Genomic DNA, 17825 nt, shown 5'->3' with positions numbered 1-17825 from the left:
GCTGTAGAAGAAAGTGATTCATAAAGAGTATTATGCTAAGTGAAATAATCTAGTTAGAGAAAGACAAGTACTGTATGATGTCATTTATATGTATAATCTAAAGAACAAAACAAACAAAACAGAAACAGACTCATAGATACAGAGAACAGACTGATGGTTGCTGGAGGTGGAGGGTGATGGACTCGGTGAAAAAGGTAAAGGGACTATGAAGTAGACTGAAAGTTACAAAATAGTCACACAAATGTAAAGCAGAGCATAGGTAATATAGTCAATAATATTCTAATTATTATGCATAGTGCCAGGTGGGTACTAGTACTATTAAGGGGAGTGCTTGTAAAGTGTATGATTAAGCACTATGCTGTACACCTGAAATGAACACAAAAAAATATTGAATGGAAAGTGTAATTGAAAATATTTCTAAAGCACTTTTTTCAATATGAGATATGGGGGTATGTTCCCCCATGACAGCCTTATCCAGCTGAGCAGACAGTAGTTAACAGTATGATGTTGAATATTACATAGGCCAGCAATGTGGATCTTTTCTCCCTAGGCCCACCAGAACGAAAAACAGATTCATCCCAAAGGTCACCCACAACCTCTAAGTCTTGTGAAGGAAACCCAAACTAAACACATCCTGGAAGATCAAAGACCGGAGGATCCAATTGACTCCAGAGAAAGTCAAGTCAATACCCTAGCAGGGGGAGAAATTGCTTGGCTCACCACCAAACCTCTAACCCCAGGCAGAGGAGGGAGGGGAATGCTCATGTGACTTGTGCTTAAATAGGGAAGAAAGGGAAATGTGAGTTGGGACTGGGAGTCCAAGTAAGAGACGTAGGAAAGGAAAGGAACTGAGCAGGCACGGACTCTGGCAGCAATCAGGAATTCGAGACTCTTTGACAGCAGGAGGCTGGAAGAAAGGACAGAAGTGGCTCTGGCTGTGATGGGGCTCTTACTAGACCTGCTATTCCTGGGCCACCTAATTGTGGTCACCTATGGTAAGGCAGAAAATGGTGGCCTGGATGCCACTGCTGACACAGGCAAAAGGCCGGGGACGGGAGGTAGGATTGAGTGCCTACTGAGGAAATCCTATTACTGCTGAGCAGGTGAGTTTCTTAGACAATGCTGCAGACTCTCAGCTTTGGGCAGAAGACAAGGAGATAGTTGAAGGCTAATGAAGAAGCCAGGAGGTAAGTTTGCATAGAAATTGAAAAGGATCCTCTCTTGGAAATTATCCATATAATTTTATAGTACTTGCTTTATCTCAGCGACTTCAGAAGGTGCCAAGTGCCACCCAAATCTCTCCTGCATCTGTCTTTCAACTTAAATTTTATCATTGTAACTTCAGAATTTGATCCCTGTTAATACACATATCTCCTACAGAAGGAATGCTATTGAAAAGCTAGATGGGACCTTAAAAGTAACCTAAATCCACCCTTCACTGTAATGATCAAGTGTTCAGAATATCTGTTCACATAGTTTCAGCGGCTGATAATTCACTTCTTCTCCAGGCCATCTAGTTTATAGAGGAGCAACTCCAACTATTAGAAATTTCTTCCTCATGTTGAACTAAATCCACTTCCCTGTTACTTCTATACAAAGGTCCCAGCTCTATTTCTTGTAGACACACTGATCATAGCTGTTCCCTTCTATATTGTGACAGCCCTTTACATTTATGAGAATAGACATCATGTCCTCTTGACTCTGCTCCAAGCTAAACAGCCCCAGATCCTTCAACTGGTCTTCACAGAACTTGCTTTCTTACTACCTTCTGGAGTAACTCTTCCCTGTGGAAATGGCCCAGTTTGTCTGGGCTAGTTGAGGGAGCTTAATGCTGGACACATATCCCAAAAGAGATTTGACTATCCCATAGTAGCATTATTTCCTTGAGTTTTCCTCCACCTTTATTTATATCCTTGAGAACTGAGATAGCCTTTTAAGAAATGAACACTAAGTAATAGCTAAATGCAACCCATGATAGGTCAAAAGGGTTCTTGCTGAACCCCTGATTGTTCCATATTCTTTCAATGAGAGGCTGGATGGTGTTAGCTTGGTGTCCTTTGTATGGTCAGAAAGAATGCAGCTTTTCATAGCTGACTCACTTTAGACTCTCCTATCTTGGGGTTCTGTGATCCGTCAAATTCAAGAACCTCAAGCTAAAATTAAGTGACCTGAGAGGGAAAAGCATTAGTGGCAGAATTAATGCTCCTAAAAATAATGCTCTTTGTCCAACTACAATATTTTCATTTTCTAACATGTTTTAGAGTACACTTTCCTACCTTGTTCAAATATGTTGGTTTGAGGTGGGACTTGTAGAGGCAGGGTTGGGACTAATGGAAATATTCTGCAAATGTTAACTTTAAATCATGTGTGGGCATGCATGTGAGTTCATATGTGTAATGTTTCCTCCTCAGACGGTTAGGTCCTCTACACTTGGGAGCAGGGCTTCCATTTGAGTGGTGGGTCTTTTTAATTTTTAATTATTTATTTATTTGTTTGTTTGTTTATTTATTTATTTTATTTTTTTAGAGAGAGGGGAAAGGAGAAAGAGAGGGGGAGAAACATCACTGTGTGGTTGCTTCTCACTCGCGCCCCCAACTGGGGACCTGACGTGCAACCTGACGTGCCCTGACTGGGAATCGAACCAGTGACACTTGGCTCGCAGGCCGCCACTCAATCCACTGACCCACAGCAGCCAGGGCTTGAGTGGTAGGTCTTACATTATAGACCCGAGGTTTAGGACATACTGAATGACCAAAGATGCCTTCCCTCTCCCTACATCTTAGTGTCCCCAACTTATCTGTATAGTTGGGAGACTAGCTTGAGCTTGACTGGCCTCAAAGGGCCCTCCCAGGTGGACAGCTCAGTAAGACTGTGGCTTCACTTCTATAAAGCCTCTAGGGGCCAGAATCATCTGTTAAGACACATGTTGAAATAATCATAATAGAAATAAATCCAAACATTTAAATTGTATAAACATCTATTATTTAAGTTAGTCTTCTATCTAGGAGGGAAAGTGACCAGACACAAGGGATATCTTCATGGGAAGCTATCACCGTTTTTGCAGTGGTGAGAGAAAGAAGATTCAAAAAGGGACCCAGTCTAAGTTCTATAAAGGGGGCTCACACCCAGAAAACTAGGTATTCCCTTTCATTAGGACCATTACACAGGCCCTCGACCTTTGCTTTTATAAGTCTAGGTCCTGGACCATAGTGGGCCCCAGTACTGTTCCCTCTTTCTCAACTTAAACCCTTTTCCAACCAAGCCGCTAAATTCAGTATGGGCCCTGGTTTTTCTTCGGAGGGGAGACAATATTTGAAGGAAATTAAATTATTTCCTGAGGAAAAAGAACAAGGCTTTAAAGTTCTAGGAAAGGCAATTTAGAAAGTAGCCAGCAGATGGGGGAATTCTTTTTCAGGCATTCAGGGGATATTATCTAGCCCTAAAGTAACATTGCTTTAAACTATGTCAAGTAGGCCTAGGTAAGAGGTTGCTGTCTTTGGCCACTACTGAAGCCCACAACCCTTAATAAGTTTAATAACTTAAGAAGGTAAGAAGGCAGTATAGCTTCTGAAAGCTTTTATTTTAGGCCTCCAAGCCCAGCTCTGCTCCTACTATCTGTATAACTTAGATAAGCATCTCTCTCTGAACCTCAGCCTTGCTCACTTATGCCATGAAGGAATGCAGCTAAGTGGTTTCTAAAAGCCCTTGGATCTATGGTGTTGCAGTTCCCCCTCAGTTAGCAGGAAGACATACATACACATAGACAAAGGCATTTTTAGCTGCTCCAGATGTCCTTACAGCAGAATGCTACTTTGTTTCTCAGGAGGGCAGTGTGAAAATACTTTTAAGAGAAAGGGAAGGATATTTGGGAGGGCTGGGAGGAGATTAGTGGAAAAGAGCCAACCTAGCTCCCAAGTGGGTGTGTCATCAATGTGTGCATTCTTCCTCTGTTCCCCATCTTCAGGCCAACCCATCCTTCAAGTGCCTGAGAGTGTGATAGGGCCTTGGAAAGGGGATGTGAATATTCCTTGCACCTATGGTCCTCTGCAAGGCTACACCCAAGTCCTAGTAAAGTGGCTGGTACAACGTGACTCTGACCCAATCACCATCTTCTTACGTGACTTCTCTGGAGATCATATCCAGCAAGCAAAGTACCGGGGCCGCCTGCATGTGAACAATGAGGTTCTAGGAGATGTGTCCCTCCAACTGAAGACCCTGGGAATGGATGACCGGAGCCACTACACTTGTGAAGTCACTTGGCAGACCCCTGATGGCAAGCAAGTGGTGAAAGATGAGATCATTGAGCTCCGCGTCCAGAAACGTGAGTCACTGTGGGGGTAGGAAAGCACTGATAAGCAGACCTAATAGAGGACTATAATCTTAGAAAACCCTGAGAAACCCAGAGACATTTCTTAACCTGTACATAGTCTCTCATTAGTTATATGTGCTAATCAGAGGAAATGGACACGCAGAGTACCCTCAGGGTCATCACTTTCATGGCATAATTTATTAATTAATCTTTATTGTATTTTTCCATTACCATTTAGTCCCCTTATACTCCCCTCTCCCTAGCAATCACCACACTGTTGTCCATGTGCATTTCATGGCATAATTTTAAAAGCGTTGGGAAGTGTTCCTGGCTTTCAAATCTCTACTATTTCAAGTGTCCTAGAAATTCTAGCATCCGTAGCCTCGTTGCCCTCCTTGGGCTCTGGGTCTTAAAACTCATAAAAATGAGTATATTTTATCAGGATATTGGAGAATTGATGCTGTCAGAGAAGCTCTGGGGAAAGGGTTACAGGGCTTAGCCAAGATAAGTTTTGTTGGCTTGACAGTTTTACAAATATGTGCCCTTAAAATCCAAAAACCGTAGATAATGCAAAAACTCTACTTGAGCTTAAAAAAAGATATTATTTTTAAGTCAGTTGATTTTTAGCTCCAGATAATCCAAAGACCCAGATAATGCAAAACAGTACCTAATCTTCTAAAGGAAGCAATTTTTATTTTATTTTGCAAGTATATTTTATTGATTACTCACCCCCCTTAGTTTATGTCCATGGCTCGTGCATATAAGTTCCTTGGCTTCACCCTTTCCTATATTATTCTTTTTATAAATTAATTAATTTATTTTTTGTAACAATAAAAAAATAAAAATTCCTCCCCTCAGACTGAAGACCCTTTATAATCTTATAAAGGACAATGGGCAAAGGTCTCGAGTTCCTCTAGCTGCTTCAAGCTGGACATGGTCATCGTCCTACCTACCCTTGGGTCCAGAAATCCCTAATAAGAGTGGGGGTATCGCGGGGAGGGTGGCCTCTGTTTTTATTTATATTGTCCTATTTGCTGCCTTTCTCCCCAGTCAGGAGCCCATTTTAGTTCCTTTTGCAGATACAAACATACCCCTGTACCCAGAAAGGATGAATCAACATTGTGTTCCTATATTCTTGTAACTCCTCTCTTGTCTTCCCTTTGCAGTCTCTGTTTCCAAGCCCACAGTGACGACTGGCAGTGGCTCTGGCTTCACAGTGCTCCAGGGAATGAGGATTAGCCTTCAATGCCAGGCTCAAGGTTCTCCTCCCATCAGTTATGTTTGGTACAGGGAACAGATTAACGACCAAGAACCTATCATAGTAACAACCTTGAGTACCTTGCTCTTCAAGGCTGCAGTGGTAGCTGACTCAGGCTACTATTTCTGTACTGCCAAGGGCCGGGTAGGCTCTGAGCAGCGCAGCGATGTTGTGAAGCTTGTGGTCAAAGGTGAGCAACACTCTCTCCTGGTGAACCTCTCAATGGACAACCTTATTCCAATTATACCTCAGTAGAGAGTATCTTCATTCCAAAGAAGAGAGATTGATGTGGGGCGGCGGGGAGCTGGGGGCTGGAAAGTACTGGTTGTACAATCACAAAGAAAGAAAAATTCTGGACTGGGCACAATAGGACTGAAGATAATGCCTGTCATGCTGTAGGTTAAGTAGATAAAGTATAGTAAATGGAAAAGTGACACTTACTAGGTACATAGTATTTGCCAGATACAATGCAATGCTGTTCCTCTTCTCTTTCTGGCACCCATATGATTCAGATGTTGGTACATTTAAAGTTGTCCCAGAGGTTCCTAAGTCTCCCCTTATTTTTTTTTTTTAATTTCCTGTTTCTTCTTTCGGTTCTGGTTGATTGCTTACTCCTTCCTTTTGTTCCAAATCGCTGATTTGAATCCCAGCTTCCTTCCCTTCCCTGTTGGTTCCCTGTATATTTTTCTTTATTTCACTTAGTGTATCCTTCATTTCTTCCTTTATTTTGTGGCCATACTCAATGAGTTCTCTGAGCTTCCTGATTTCCAGTGTTTTGAACTCTGTATCTGATAGGTTGGCTCTCTCTGTTTTATTTAGTTCTTTCTCTGGGGTTTTGTTCTATTGTTTCATTTGGGCCATATTTCTTTGCCTCCTCAATTTTCAGCTTCCCTGTGTTTGTTTCTGTGTATTAGGTAGAGCTTCTTTGACTTTCTGCCTTAGTAGCATAGCTTATGTAGAAAAGGCACTTGTCTGGATGAATGTGGCTTCTTTAAATCCTTGGTTGTCAGACTTCCATACAGCTCAATTTTCTGATGGTTCTGGTGTTATTTGTTTTTGAGATCTGGTTGTAATTCTTTCTATGGTTGTGTGAGGAGGTGAAGCTTGTCTCCCCATGCCTTCATCTTGACCAGAAGGTCTCCAAATTTTTGTTTCTATATAACTATATTCTTCTTCTTTTATGTTGTGATTGTAATAGATTACATTTTATACATTATAATCACATGAACATAGACTTATAGTTATTGCTTTATGTAGGTGTCTTATAAAAGAGATAGAAAAAAGTATTACAAAAATACATTTATAATCTATACTTATGCACTTTTCTTTACTGATGCTTTATTTCTCCACATTGATTCAAATAACTATCTGGTGTCTTTTCATTTCAGCCTGAAGAATTTTCATTAAAATTTCTCATAAGGCAAATCTAGTAGTGATAAATTTTCCAAGCTATTGTTTATCTTAGTGTATCTTAATTTCCTCTTCATTTTTTTAAAGGTAGTGTTGACAAATATAAACTTCTTGATGGACAGTTGTTTTGTTTAAGTACTTTAAATATGTCATTACAGTGTCTTATGGTCTCCATTATTTCCAGTGAGAAATCAGCAATTAATCTTATCGAGAATTGCTTTTTATTATGATTTGCTTTTCTCTTCTTGCTTTCGATATATTTTTTTAAGCTTTGACTTTTATTATGTGTCTAGGTTTGGATCATTTTCCTACCCAGAGTTCATTAAGCTTCTTTATCTTAAGATTAATAATTTTCATAACATTTGAATTCCTTGACATTATTTTATAAAATGTATCTACCCTAAGCAGGTTGCTCAGTTGGTTGGAGCATCATTCCATCCACCAAAAAATTGCAGGTTTATTCCTGGTCAAGATGCATATGGGAGACAACTGATTGAAACTGATGGGTTTTTTTTTTCTCTCTCTCTCTCTTCCTCTTCCCCTGTCTCTAAAATGAATTAACATATCCTTGGGTGAGGATTAAAAAATAAAATATTATGTCTGCTTTTTTTTTAATCTTTTTTTTTCTAGAACTCCCATTACCTGTATTTTGGTATACTTGATGATGTTTTACGAATCTCTAAGGAGCTGCTCATTTCTGTCATTCATCTTCTTTTTTATGTTTCTTGAAGTGGCTCATCTCAATTATCATATCTTCAAGTTTACTCATTCTTTCTTCTGCCTGTTAAAATTTGCTCTAGTACATTTTTTCTCCCCACTAGTAATTTCTTCTGTTCAATTATTGTGCTTGTCAACTCCAGTATTTCTAGGTGGTTCCTCTTTTATAATTTGTCTTTTTATTGATTTTCTCTAATCGGTTTGAATTGTTCTCATTCTCTCGGTTCTTTAGACATAGTTCCTTTAGTTTTTAAAACATATTTAAAATAATTGTTTAAAAATATTTTTCTGGTACTTCCAATATCTATCTGTGTTTCCTCAGGAACTATTTCTATTTATTTTCTACCTGTTTATGGGGTATACTTTCTAGTTTCTTTGTATGTCTCATATTTTGTTTGAAAACTGGACTTTTTAAATGTAATATGACAACTCTGGAAATCTGAAATTCTTTTATCTCTCTCTTACCGGGGCTTGTTGTTGGCACTGCTTGTTATACTAGCTGCTGTTTTTTTTCATTTCATGTCTATTCTGAACTTATTCTGTATAGTCTTCTACATTCTTTGTCATAATGGCCACTAAATCGTTATTAGGCTACCCTAATGGCAATGTGATAATTGAATAAAGATTTCCTTAAGTACCTGGAACCAAGAAATTTCACTGTCTTTACTAAAGGGCTCTATTACTTTTTTTATATTAATTTATTTTTAACAAGCTTATTTTATTTTATTTATCTGTTTTTAGAGAGAGGGGAAAGGAGAAAGAGAGGGAGAGAAACATCACTGTGTGGTTGCCTCTCACGCGCCCCCAACTGGGGACCTGGCGTGCAACCTAGTCATGTGCCCTGACTGGGAATCGAACCAGTGACACTTGGTTCACTGGCGGCCGACGCTCAATCCACTGAGCCACAGCAGCCAGGGCTATTTATTTATTTTTAGAGAGAGGGGAAAGGAGAAAGAGAGGGAGAGAAACATCACTGTGCGGTTGCCTCTCACTTGTGCCCCCAAATGGGGACCTGATGTGCAACCCAGGCATGTGCCCTGACTGGGAATTGAACAAGCAACACTTGGTTCGCAGGCTGACGCTCAATCCACTGAGCCACAGCAGCCAGGGCAGGGCTCTATTACTTTTTAAAATTATGTATTATACACCCACCTGGGAAGTTTATAACTGTCTTACAGCCTTCATTTCCTGCTTTTCAGAGCCTCAAGGCTAGGCAAAAGTAAAACCTTAGGGCTTTCTCATGTATTTCCTGAGTACGTGCACAGCTCTATGCATATGTGTGGCCCTCTAGATTCCTAGGAAATGGAGTTTTTCAAAGTCCCTCTGAATATCTCCATTCTTCAGTTTTTGAAAAAAAAATGTTTTTTTGGTTAGGTTCTTGTTTCTGTCAACTGTTATTCATTTCCTCAAGCAGCTGTGTGACAAATTCTTCTCCCTGAGGACAGTTTTAGCACCGACTGATCAATAAAGACATGCCTTTTGAATCAGATCTTTCAGGAAACTGCTACACAAGTCAAATAAAGACAATTGTTTGGGAATTAAATGTGTTTTGCTTGCTCCAGCACCTGGAATTGGGTTTTATTTCAAGGCTACTACTAGATTGTTGAGAGGTAATGTGCAAGTTTTTAACAAGAATGGGGTGTTTCTCTTCCATAAATACCCCCTGGGTTGATGCAAACATTTGGCTAATTTCCCAAATTCTGAAAAAGAAGTTGATTATAAAAATTTTGCCAGTTATTTTATTGCTTTTGTGAACAGGTAAATATTCAGAGGTTATTACTCTACCATTTCCACTGACACCCACAACCACCTTTTTTATTATACTTCCTAAGTCTCTCAAGAAAGTAAACAACCAAAAATTAGTTAAAATTAATAAAAACAAAGTCTGTTTCCAAGTTGAAAGACCCTCTGCATTCTATCTACACATTTCTTTTGTGTCTATGAACCCTGGCTTAATAATGCTGCCTCAGAATGATTTTAAGTATAAACAGGTAACACAAGTTTTTACCATCATGAGAGAATTGTTGAGACAGGTCCAACTATGGACCTTACTTTCCAATTCTTCTAGGTCATTCAACTGTTTGCTCAAGGGTGCTAGGAACCTTGACTGAGCTCCTTTTCCTTTGCAGACTCCTCACAGTCACAAAAAAACAAGACTGAGGCACCTACAACCATGCAGTCGCCTTTGAAAAGTAAGTTTTACTAGGATTCTTTTGAATTAAGAGAGGTCTGATTGAAATGGTGTCGTGAAAGCCAAGGGAGAAGGCCAATGCCATTAAATAGTAAATAAGAGGTCGCTGGGTTCCTCAGAGAGAACATAGCAATAATGTAATAAAAATAAAAGAAAAAGAGCAAGGATTTAAGGAGTATGAAAAAGTGGAGCCATGAATATATATACTTTTCTTTGTGAAAACTTCTGAAGCAAAAGGAAGGAAATAGAATAATCCCATGGGAAAAGAGAAAACTGAAGACTTCTATTCTGCTGATAGTCTCATTTGCTGTGGGATTTTGACTATGTTGCCTCCCCTCTTTGGAACTTCTTCCCACTACCAACAGTAATAAACTAAGGTACTTTACCTCATAATATAAGTGGTCAATGACATTGCCAGAAATTCTGGGAAGCTCAGCACAGATGTCCAGGGAAGGATCCCAAATTTTTCAGTTGCTCTCCACATCCCAGCTCCTGGATGGAAGAGTGTTCTCTGGTCTTAATGCTCTGTTTTCATATCAGCACCCACAGTGAACTCATCCTGGGGCTGGACCACTGAAGTGCAAAGCTACCTTGGGGAGAGCAGTGTTGAGCCAGGTAAGGGCAATGTCGCAATTTCTATCCTTTCTTTTTGCTTCTAAACTTTGCAACTGACACTTTCCACAATATACCTTGTTCTACAGAAATTCAACTCTGCAACAACTACCTGCTATGGTTTAGACAATGGTCAAGGACCCTGGAGATGAGAAGGGTAGGCGGGCTGGGGAAGGAGAGATATAGATCCAGGGATGAGCAAAGTCAGAGTGGGGTTGAGGGAAGTGGTAGATGTGTTCTTAGCTGATTCTTTGTTGCCATACTTTACAAGCATTCTAAGAAAGAACAGAAATGGGTCCATGACCTCAGTCAGCTCTCCTGAAAAGGCCAGGTAAGGGTAACGGAAGGACCTCATTGCTGGAGTTCTCCACCAGGGATCATCAATCAGCTTGCAACTGACTTCTGACTCCTCCAAAGTTTCAAAGATTCTTAAGTCATGATCTCAGAGATCCAAATCCAAAAAGAGGTTCTTTTGTGTTTTAACTGGAGCTGATCGTGAGCTGGTATGCACTAGTATGACTTCATTGATTTTGAAATAATAAAATAACTTATACTAGTTAATAATTTGATACTTCCTTTAACTGCTGAACTCCTCATTATCACCTGAGCTTCCTTGGCTTATTTCTCAGAATGCTCCAGACCACCCCATTGTCCTTCACAAAGGATGTTGATGTCTAGTGTTTCCAGAGACCTTTAAGACTCCTAGTCTACAATAGGCATCTGTTTGTTGTTGTTGTTGTTGTTATTTGTTTGTTTGTTTGTTTTTTGGTTTGTGCTAACTAGTTTGATGACTATCACCCTTGATCTCATCCTCTGGCTGCCTATAATTAATGGTGGACTTCTTAATACTCCTATTCTTGTCCACTCCTGGTTGCAGACCTTCTTGGAGATCTCTGAACATAGCCTAAACCTGTTTGGTGTGCCACCTTTGCATTGCCACCTTTGGTTTGAGGGCTTCCATACCTGCATGCCTCTCCCAGGGCAATATCCAATGGGAGAAAGGGGATTAGAAGATACCTCTTGGAGAGTTCGTTTGGGAAAATGAGAAGATAACCCTGTGAAGAATAGAGATTCTCACATGCTGGGTCTGTGCCTTACATCCTCTATCAAGTTGTTTACTACTTAACTCCCTCCAAGGAAGAATTTTCTTTTATCTATCAGTTTATAGCTTAGGTTCTCTCAACTCCAACAAGAGATCTGAGGACCACAAACAAATCCCAGATTTCTAAGAGAATATTTTGGGGTCTGGTGAAAACAAAGCCAGTTGCAGCAGCAAATTCTAAGAACATGGGGATTCTTTTACCTATCCCTTTTTATCCTTTGACCCTGTCTGCCTAGATTCAGAGTATTGTAGCTACAGTACATTAGACATTATGCAATCTTTTCCTTGAAATTATGGTAAAATTAAGACCTAGTCAAGAATTTGACTAAAGTCACTGTATTTACTTTTCTATGAATGCTATAAAGATCACCCCAAACTTAGTGCCTTAAAATAACACAAATGTAGTATCCTATAATTATAGAAATCAGAGGTCTGACACACTTGGCTAAAATCAAGCTGTCAGCAGAGCTGTGTTCTTTCTAAGCCTTTGTGACAGAATCAGTTTCTTTGCCCTATCCAGCTTTTAAAGGCTACCCACATTTCTTGGCTCTTGACACCCTCACACCATTTTGAAAAGTAGCAGTGTTGCTTCCTTAAATCTCTCTGACTCCTACCTCTTCTTCTGTTTTCCTCTTTCACTTTTATAAAACCCTTGTAATTACATTAAGCCCACCTAGATAATTCAAGATAATACCCCCATCTCAAAGTCAGCTAATTAGCACCCTTAAATCAATCTGCAACCTTAATTTCTCCTTACAACATAAAATAACATAGCAATTTTGGGGATTTGGATGTGAACACCTTTTGAGGACCAATATTCTGCTTACCACAGCAATACAGCAAGTAAATACCAGATCCAGGACTAGAAGCCCAGTTTAATTATTTCCTTCAGCTTGTAGACATGATTAAAATACGTAACCAGGAGACTTAGTGGAAATATGTTTTGAGGAAAAAGAAACCTGAGTAGTTGGCCAGAGAGTGGTTAGAAGTAATTAACAAAACTCAATATTTTTGTGAAGCATGGAAGACTATGAGGACTATGAGTCATCAACCAGTGGGTTTGGAAGAACTTGTTTATACATGAATCTCTAGCCTCTCTCAAGCTTTTATCATAGGTGTGGGATTTTGTTTGTCTCTCTGGCTAGCTGAGAAATTTAGGAGAAGATTGAAAATGGAAAAGAAAGAGGTGTGGGCTAGTCTGAGCTGATTATTTGGATCTCTGTTTCTGGACAAATTTTTAACCAAATACCACTTGGTGTTGTTTTGCCTTCTAGGAAAGGGCCTTCCTATCTTTGCAATAATTCTTATCATCTCCCTGTGCTGTATGGTGGTCCTCAGCATGGCTTGTATCATCTTCTACAGGAAGAAGTCCCAAATGGGTGAGTTATGAGTATGACTTTGTGGCTCTTGGTCATTCATTTATTTTAGCAGCATAGTTGAGCATACACTCTGTATCAGGCACTTTGTTAGGCATTTCAAAGAGTTCCAAGCCTAATTTGGGAGTGAGGATAAGGGTAAATACAGACAAACGTGCAGCCAACAATAACAACTTATAAAAATTAATTTACAAATCTTTGGTACCCAGCCTAGTACAGCCATCTCTGTAATGGTTTGTCTAACGAGGATGAAAGAGAAAGAGAAGTCACAATTTTTGGCCTCCAGTTGCTTACAATTTATTTAGGGGGTTTAATGTAGAAGCATGGAGTTTATCAATAATGACACATAGCAATAAAACCTATGGACTCAAAGCCTGGAGTTCAATACAATAGATGCCAAAGGGATCCAGAGGGCAGTAAAGTCAGTTAGGGCTAGAGTAATTAGCAATGACTTTCAAAAGAAGGTGGGACTATGACCAGGCCTTGGAGAATGTAAACAATTTTAAAAGGGGTAGTATTAAAAAAAAAACTGAATTTATTTATAAAAAGTTGTGTATTTATTCTTACATGTTTAAACTTCAGTCACTTTCAAAGTACTCTCCATTCGATGTAGTACACCTATCAAGACACTTTTCCACTGCTTAGTACAGGTTTTGAACACATTGATTTTGGTACCTTTTAGTGCTTCTGCCATTTTTTGTTTCACCTCTTCTACATCAGCAAAACATTTCCCTTTGAGGATTTTTTTCATCTGGGAAAACAAACAAAAAAGGTCACTTGGGGTGAGACAGTGTGAATAGGGAGGGTAGGGGCATGGAGATCATGCCGCTTTTGGTTAAAAACTGCTGAATGCTCAGTGTGGTGTGGGCAGGTGCACTTGTAAATCACCCATCATGAAATGGGCAAATGCACTGAGTATTCAAAAAAGATTCACTGAAGATAAACATAGTCTCTCACAACAACACCAGCTGGTACTGATACAGATGGGTTCCTAGAACACTCACCTAGTGGTGGAAGCATGTACCACTACAAGGGGCCCACCCTCCAGAAGGTAATTCTGGTTTTTGGGTCCCCACTCATATATGAGTAAAGGTATAAAGGTTTAAAAGATAACTGTTAGTGGGGTTATCAATAAAGAAAATGTATGTAGCTGAACAATGAGAAAATGCAGGGAAAAATAAAGTTAATTCGTGATATAGAAGGTCTTGAATGACAGGCTAAGGAATTTGCACTTTTTTTTCTGTAGGCCTTGCAAAAGCACTAAAAGACACCCAAAAAAAAATATTTTTTAAAGAAAAGGAGTGACATGATCGGAGGTGCTGTTTGTCAGGGGAATTTTACAACCATGAGCCAACAGAGAACGAAAAAGAGAATTTAGATGTTGTTTTCTAAGTAACATCTAGCTGCAGCTCAATACGTGCTGCACTAGCTATTTTACCTGCAATTGTGTGTCTATTCCACTCTAGCAAGTCCTATTCCCAAATTGTCCGATTTCCACATGGATCTCTCCAATCAAAGAAGAAAAGGGAGCCTTGAATATCTCCTTTTTCTGAATCTCCAGTATCAGCTCTGTGGTCTTGACCAGTTAGCATGGCTATGAACCATGAGCCTAAACTTAGAAGTGGACATTGGCCTGTAGTTTTCTTTCTTTGTTGTGTCTTGACCTGGTTTTTGGAATTAGGATAATAATTCCTCACAGAAAGAGTTTGGGAGTTTTCTCTCTTCTTGGGTTTTTTGCAATAGTTTGAGAAGGATAGGTGTTAGTTCTTTCCTAAATGTTTCGTAAAGTTCTGTGAAGCCATTCTGTCTGGGGCTTTTGTGTGCTGGGAGTTTTTTTTATTACTGCTTCAATTTAACTAGTTGTTATCGATCTATTCAAGCTTTCTGCTTCTTCTTGATTTAGTTTTGGAAGATTATATGGAAGTGGAGATATCTCAAATGGCCACAGTAGTACTAAAAGTAAAACATTCATCATAGTCTCGATGAGACTGGTTATAAACTGTAACCATAGTTTATTTGCCTTCCAGGTCTCCTAATGGCCCAGGGAATAGAGGTCAAAATGTAGCATTTCATTAAAAGCCCTCTGTAACATGGATCTAGCTTATTTTCTCTACCCCCACCACCCTTATACCTAATTTCATTTCTAGTCACAGAAACCAAACAGGCAGGTAGGCTGTACACCTCAAACCTTTATGATTTTTCCCTTCCTGTATTGCCTTCCCATAATTCCTGTTTTTTACCTCTCTATAAGGGAGGTAATCTTGGGGTATCAATTTGATGCAACATGTAGTTACTGGGTGCCTACTATGTGCCAGGCACTGGGCATATAAAAATGTTATAGACACAGCCCCTGAAGTACAAAAACTATCAGACCAATGGGGTAGATAAGACATGGAAAGACAAGGCTCGTTCACAAGACAGAAGGCCTGCTACATCATGCCCCTTTTAATTTGTTGTGGTGTAATGCATACATTCCTAGTTGCATCACTGAAAGATTATACGCTCCTAGAGGACAGTACCAAGAAACATTCATCTTTGTACCAAACTGGCCTTTAAATTTGCATGGAATATAGATATTTCTCCTAGGAGGCAATGGTGACCTACTTCAGGACTTGTTTCTGGACCTTTCCTGAGTACAGGGTGGGGATGAGTGCATTTGGGAATGGCATAGGCCATGGTTCCTGACATCAGACTAATTCAGCCCCTTCAGTGTCTGGGTTCTGGCCTGGTTGCCAAGTTTCCCACAGGGAGTCCCTGGGGACCTTAGGCAAGATTCCAGGGTAGAAAGTGGATTCAGTTCCAGTGTCCCTCACCCCACCACACTAAACAACTGCTCCAGCCCAGTGTCCTGAGTCAGAGTATGCCAAAGAGGACACTTACCAACTGTGCGTCCTCTTCTTTTCCCTGACAAATCTACATCCCTATGTTTCAACTCACCTTCCCCATTGTTGGAAAGCTGAATTTATTGAGATCCCCCTCTATGTCTACTCTTCCCCTGCCTTTTGACTTGTACCCAAGGTCCAGGCTTCAGCCTTGTTCACTCCCCATGGAGATTTATGACCTGATTTCTCCTTCTTTTCTAGAGCATGTCTATGAAGCCTTCAGGTAAGATAGACCTCTCCTCTTCTATCTTCTCTTTCCTTGCCCTCAATTCTATAGGTCACTGGCATGGAAGAAACGGGGTTTGGCACAGACACAACCCTAAGCCCAAGGGCCTTTGGGGTCATGGCACAGATTTATTCCCTCTCTGAAGCACCTCCTAATGTTCTGTCATGGCCCACCAAACACAGAGCATAATTCAGATCCACTAGCGCTCTGTTCCTACAATCTATGGGTGACAGCCTGTGGGTCAGTTGACAAGAATTAGGCTAGAAGGGTGGGAAATCAGAGTCCTACCTTAAGTCCCTTCTTATGTGTGGTGGGCTCTTAAGCCGCAGGGTAAACGCCAGGGACGCCAGCGACTCTGGTGAAACCATGAGGGCAGTCGTCTTCGAAAGTGGCTGCTTCAGTGAAGAGCCAGCTTCCCGGACTCTGGGCAACAACTACTCTGATGAACCCTGCCTGGACCAGGAGTACCAGAATATTGCCAGGATAAACGGTGACTATACTTGCCTGCTGCACCCAGTTTCCCCAGATCATGAGCTTCTGACCACTGAGGGCAAGAGTGTCTGCTAAAACTGCCTTAGTAAGTCAGAGTTTGCTGACATAATTGCTTTTTAGTCCCTACTTTCTGCATGGTACCCCCTTCTCATCCTGGAGAGCCCAACATGTCTTACCTGCTAATATTTGGATCCCCCCCTAAGTGTGACTGGTTTTCCTAAGAAGTTGCCACATGCACACAAGCGAACCTGCTTCTGGGTTGTACCCCGAACTTTCTAGTATCCCTGCCTGGGGTTTCTCCTGCTTCTCTCCAAACATCAGAGGGAAGTTCCCATAGCACTATGACACCACTTAACTTTGGCCTCTTCTCACCAGACCAGAGGAAGGCTCAGCAATGCCAGCTCAGGGGATCAATTATGTCCAGAATCACTTCCTTTTCTACAAATCCAGATTGTTTTAAGTTGGAATTGTCATGTAACAGGCCAGGGTTAAGTTCTGCTGTTACACTGTGAGTCTAGTGCTCTGATACTATTTGATGCTCAATAAATATCTAATTATAATAGCAACCTTGGTTGTATTTGTCTGGTTTCAAGCACCTACCAAGAATAATTAAAGTGAGACTAGTTGAGATGGTCACCTGGGAGTATAAATAGCACCTTTGTTTTCTGGTTTTTCATCTTCCCATTCATGCCACCCTTGCCTTATTTCAGAGGGGGGCCCAGCTACAACACAATGAATCTGGTAAAATAGTACTGAAATGCTTTCCAATCTTCCCTTCCCAATCATCCTGTGAGGTCCACCTGCATGACTTTTCCCAGGTCAATTGAAAACCTGAGAAAAGGAGCCTTTATTCTGTCTCAGGAGACTTTGGTTGCAGAGAGAAAGGGTTCCCCTTCTTTCCAAAGTATGGATGCACCACCCTCAAGGATTTCCATTTCGTGGAATCCTAAAAAAAATGAAATAGTAGTATTTTTTATAGGTCATCCCTATCTCCGGGTCCCTTCTTTCAATGTGGACTGAGGTCCAGAGCAAAGAAGTCTTTCTCCTCAACTAGGAGAGGGAAATAAGAATGTGAGTGTGCTTGTGTGGTCTGTGCACATGTGCACACATGTGCACACATGTGCATATACTTTTAAATCATTCTTGCTGAGGACCTGTTCTTAAACAGTTCAATACTGCTTCCTCTTCTTCATCTAATTCATATTAAATCAACTTCTCCATTGATCATAGAAGCTGACATGTTGCCACTT

The 17825-nt window shown here is 40.4% G+C and overlaps 1 protein-coding gene across 1 annotated transcript; it reads left to right on the top strand.

The window, feature by feature from the left end:
• Positions 1-798: 798 nt before the first annotated feature.
• VSIG4 (V-set and immunoglobulin domain containing 4) lies at positions 799-17141 on the top strand. Its single transcript, XM_090264345.1, has 8 exons — positions 799-995; positions 3965-4321; positions 5476-5757; positions 9824-9886; positions 10426-10500; positions 12874-12978; positions 16059-16080; positions 16413-17141. The coding sequence occupies exons 1-8, from the start codon at positions 941-943 to the stop codon at positions 16648-16650; spliced, it is 1197 nt and encodes a 398-aa protein (XP_090120471.1). The 5' UTR covers positions 799-940; the 3' UTR covers positions 16651-17141.
• Positions 17142-17825: the final 684 nt, after the last annotated feature.

Source organism: Furipterus horrens, unplaced genomic scaffold, assembly GCF_987537825.1.
Source record: "Furipterus horrens unplaced genomic scaffold, mFurHor1.1.pri manual_scaffold_17, whole genome shotgun sequence".
NCBI classification, from domain to species: Eukaryota; Metazoa; Chordata; class Mammalia; order Chiroptera; family Furipteridae; genus Furipterus; species Furipterus horrens.
The sequence above is the reverse complement of the archived record's forward strand: the minus strand, read 5'-3'. Positions and strand labels throughout refer to the sequence as shown.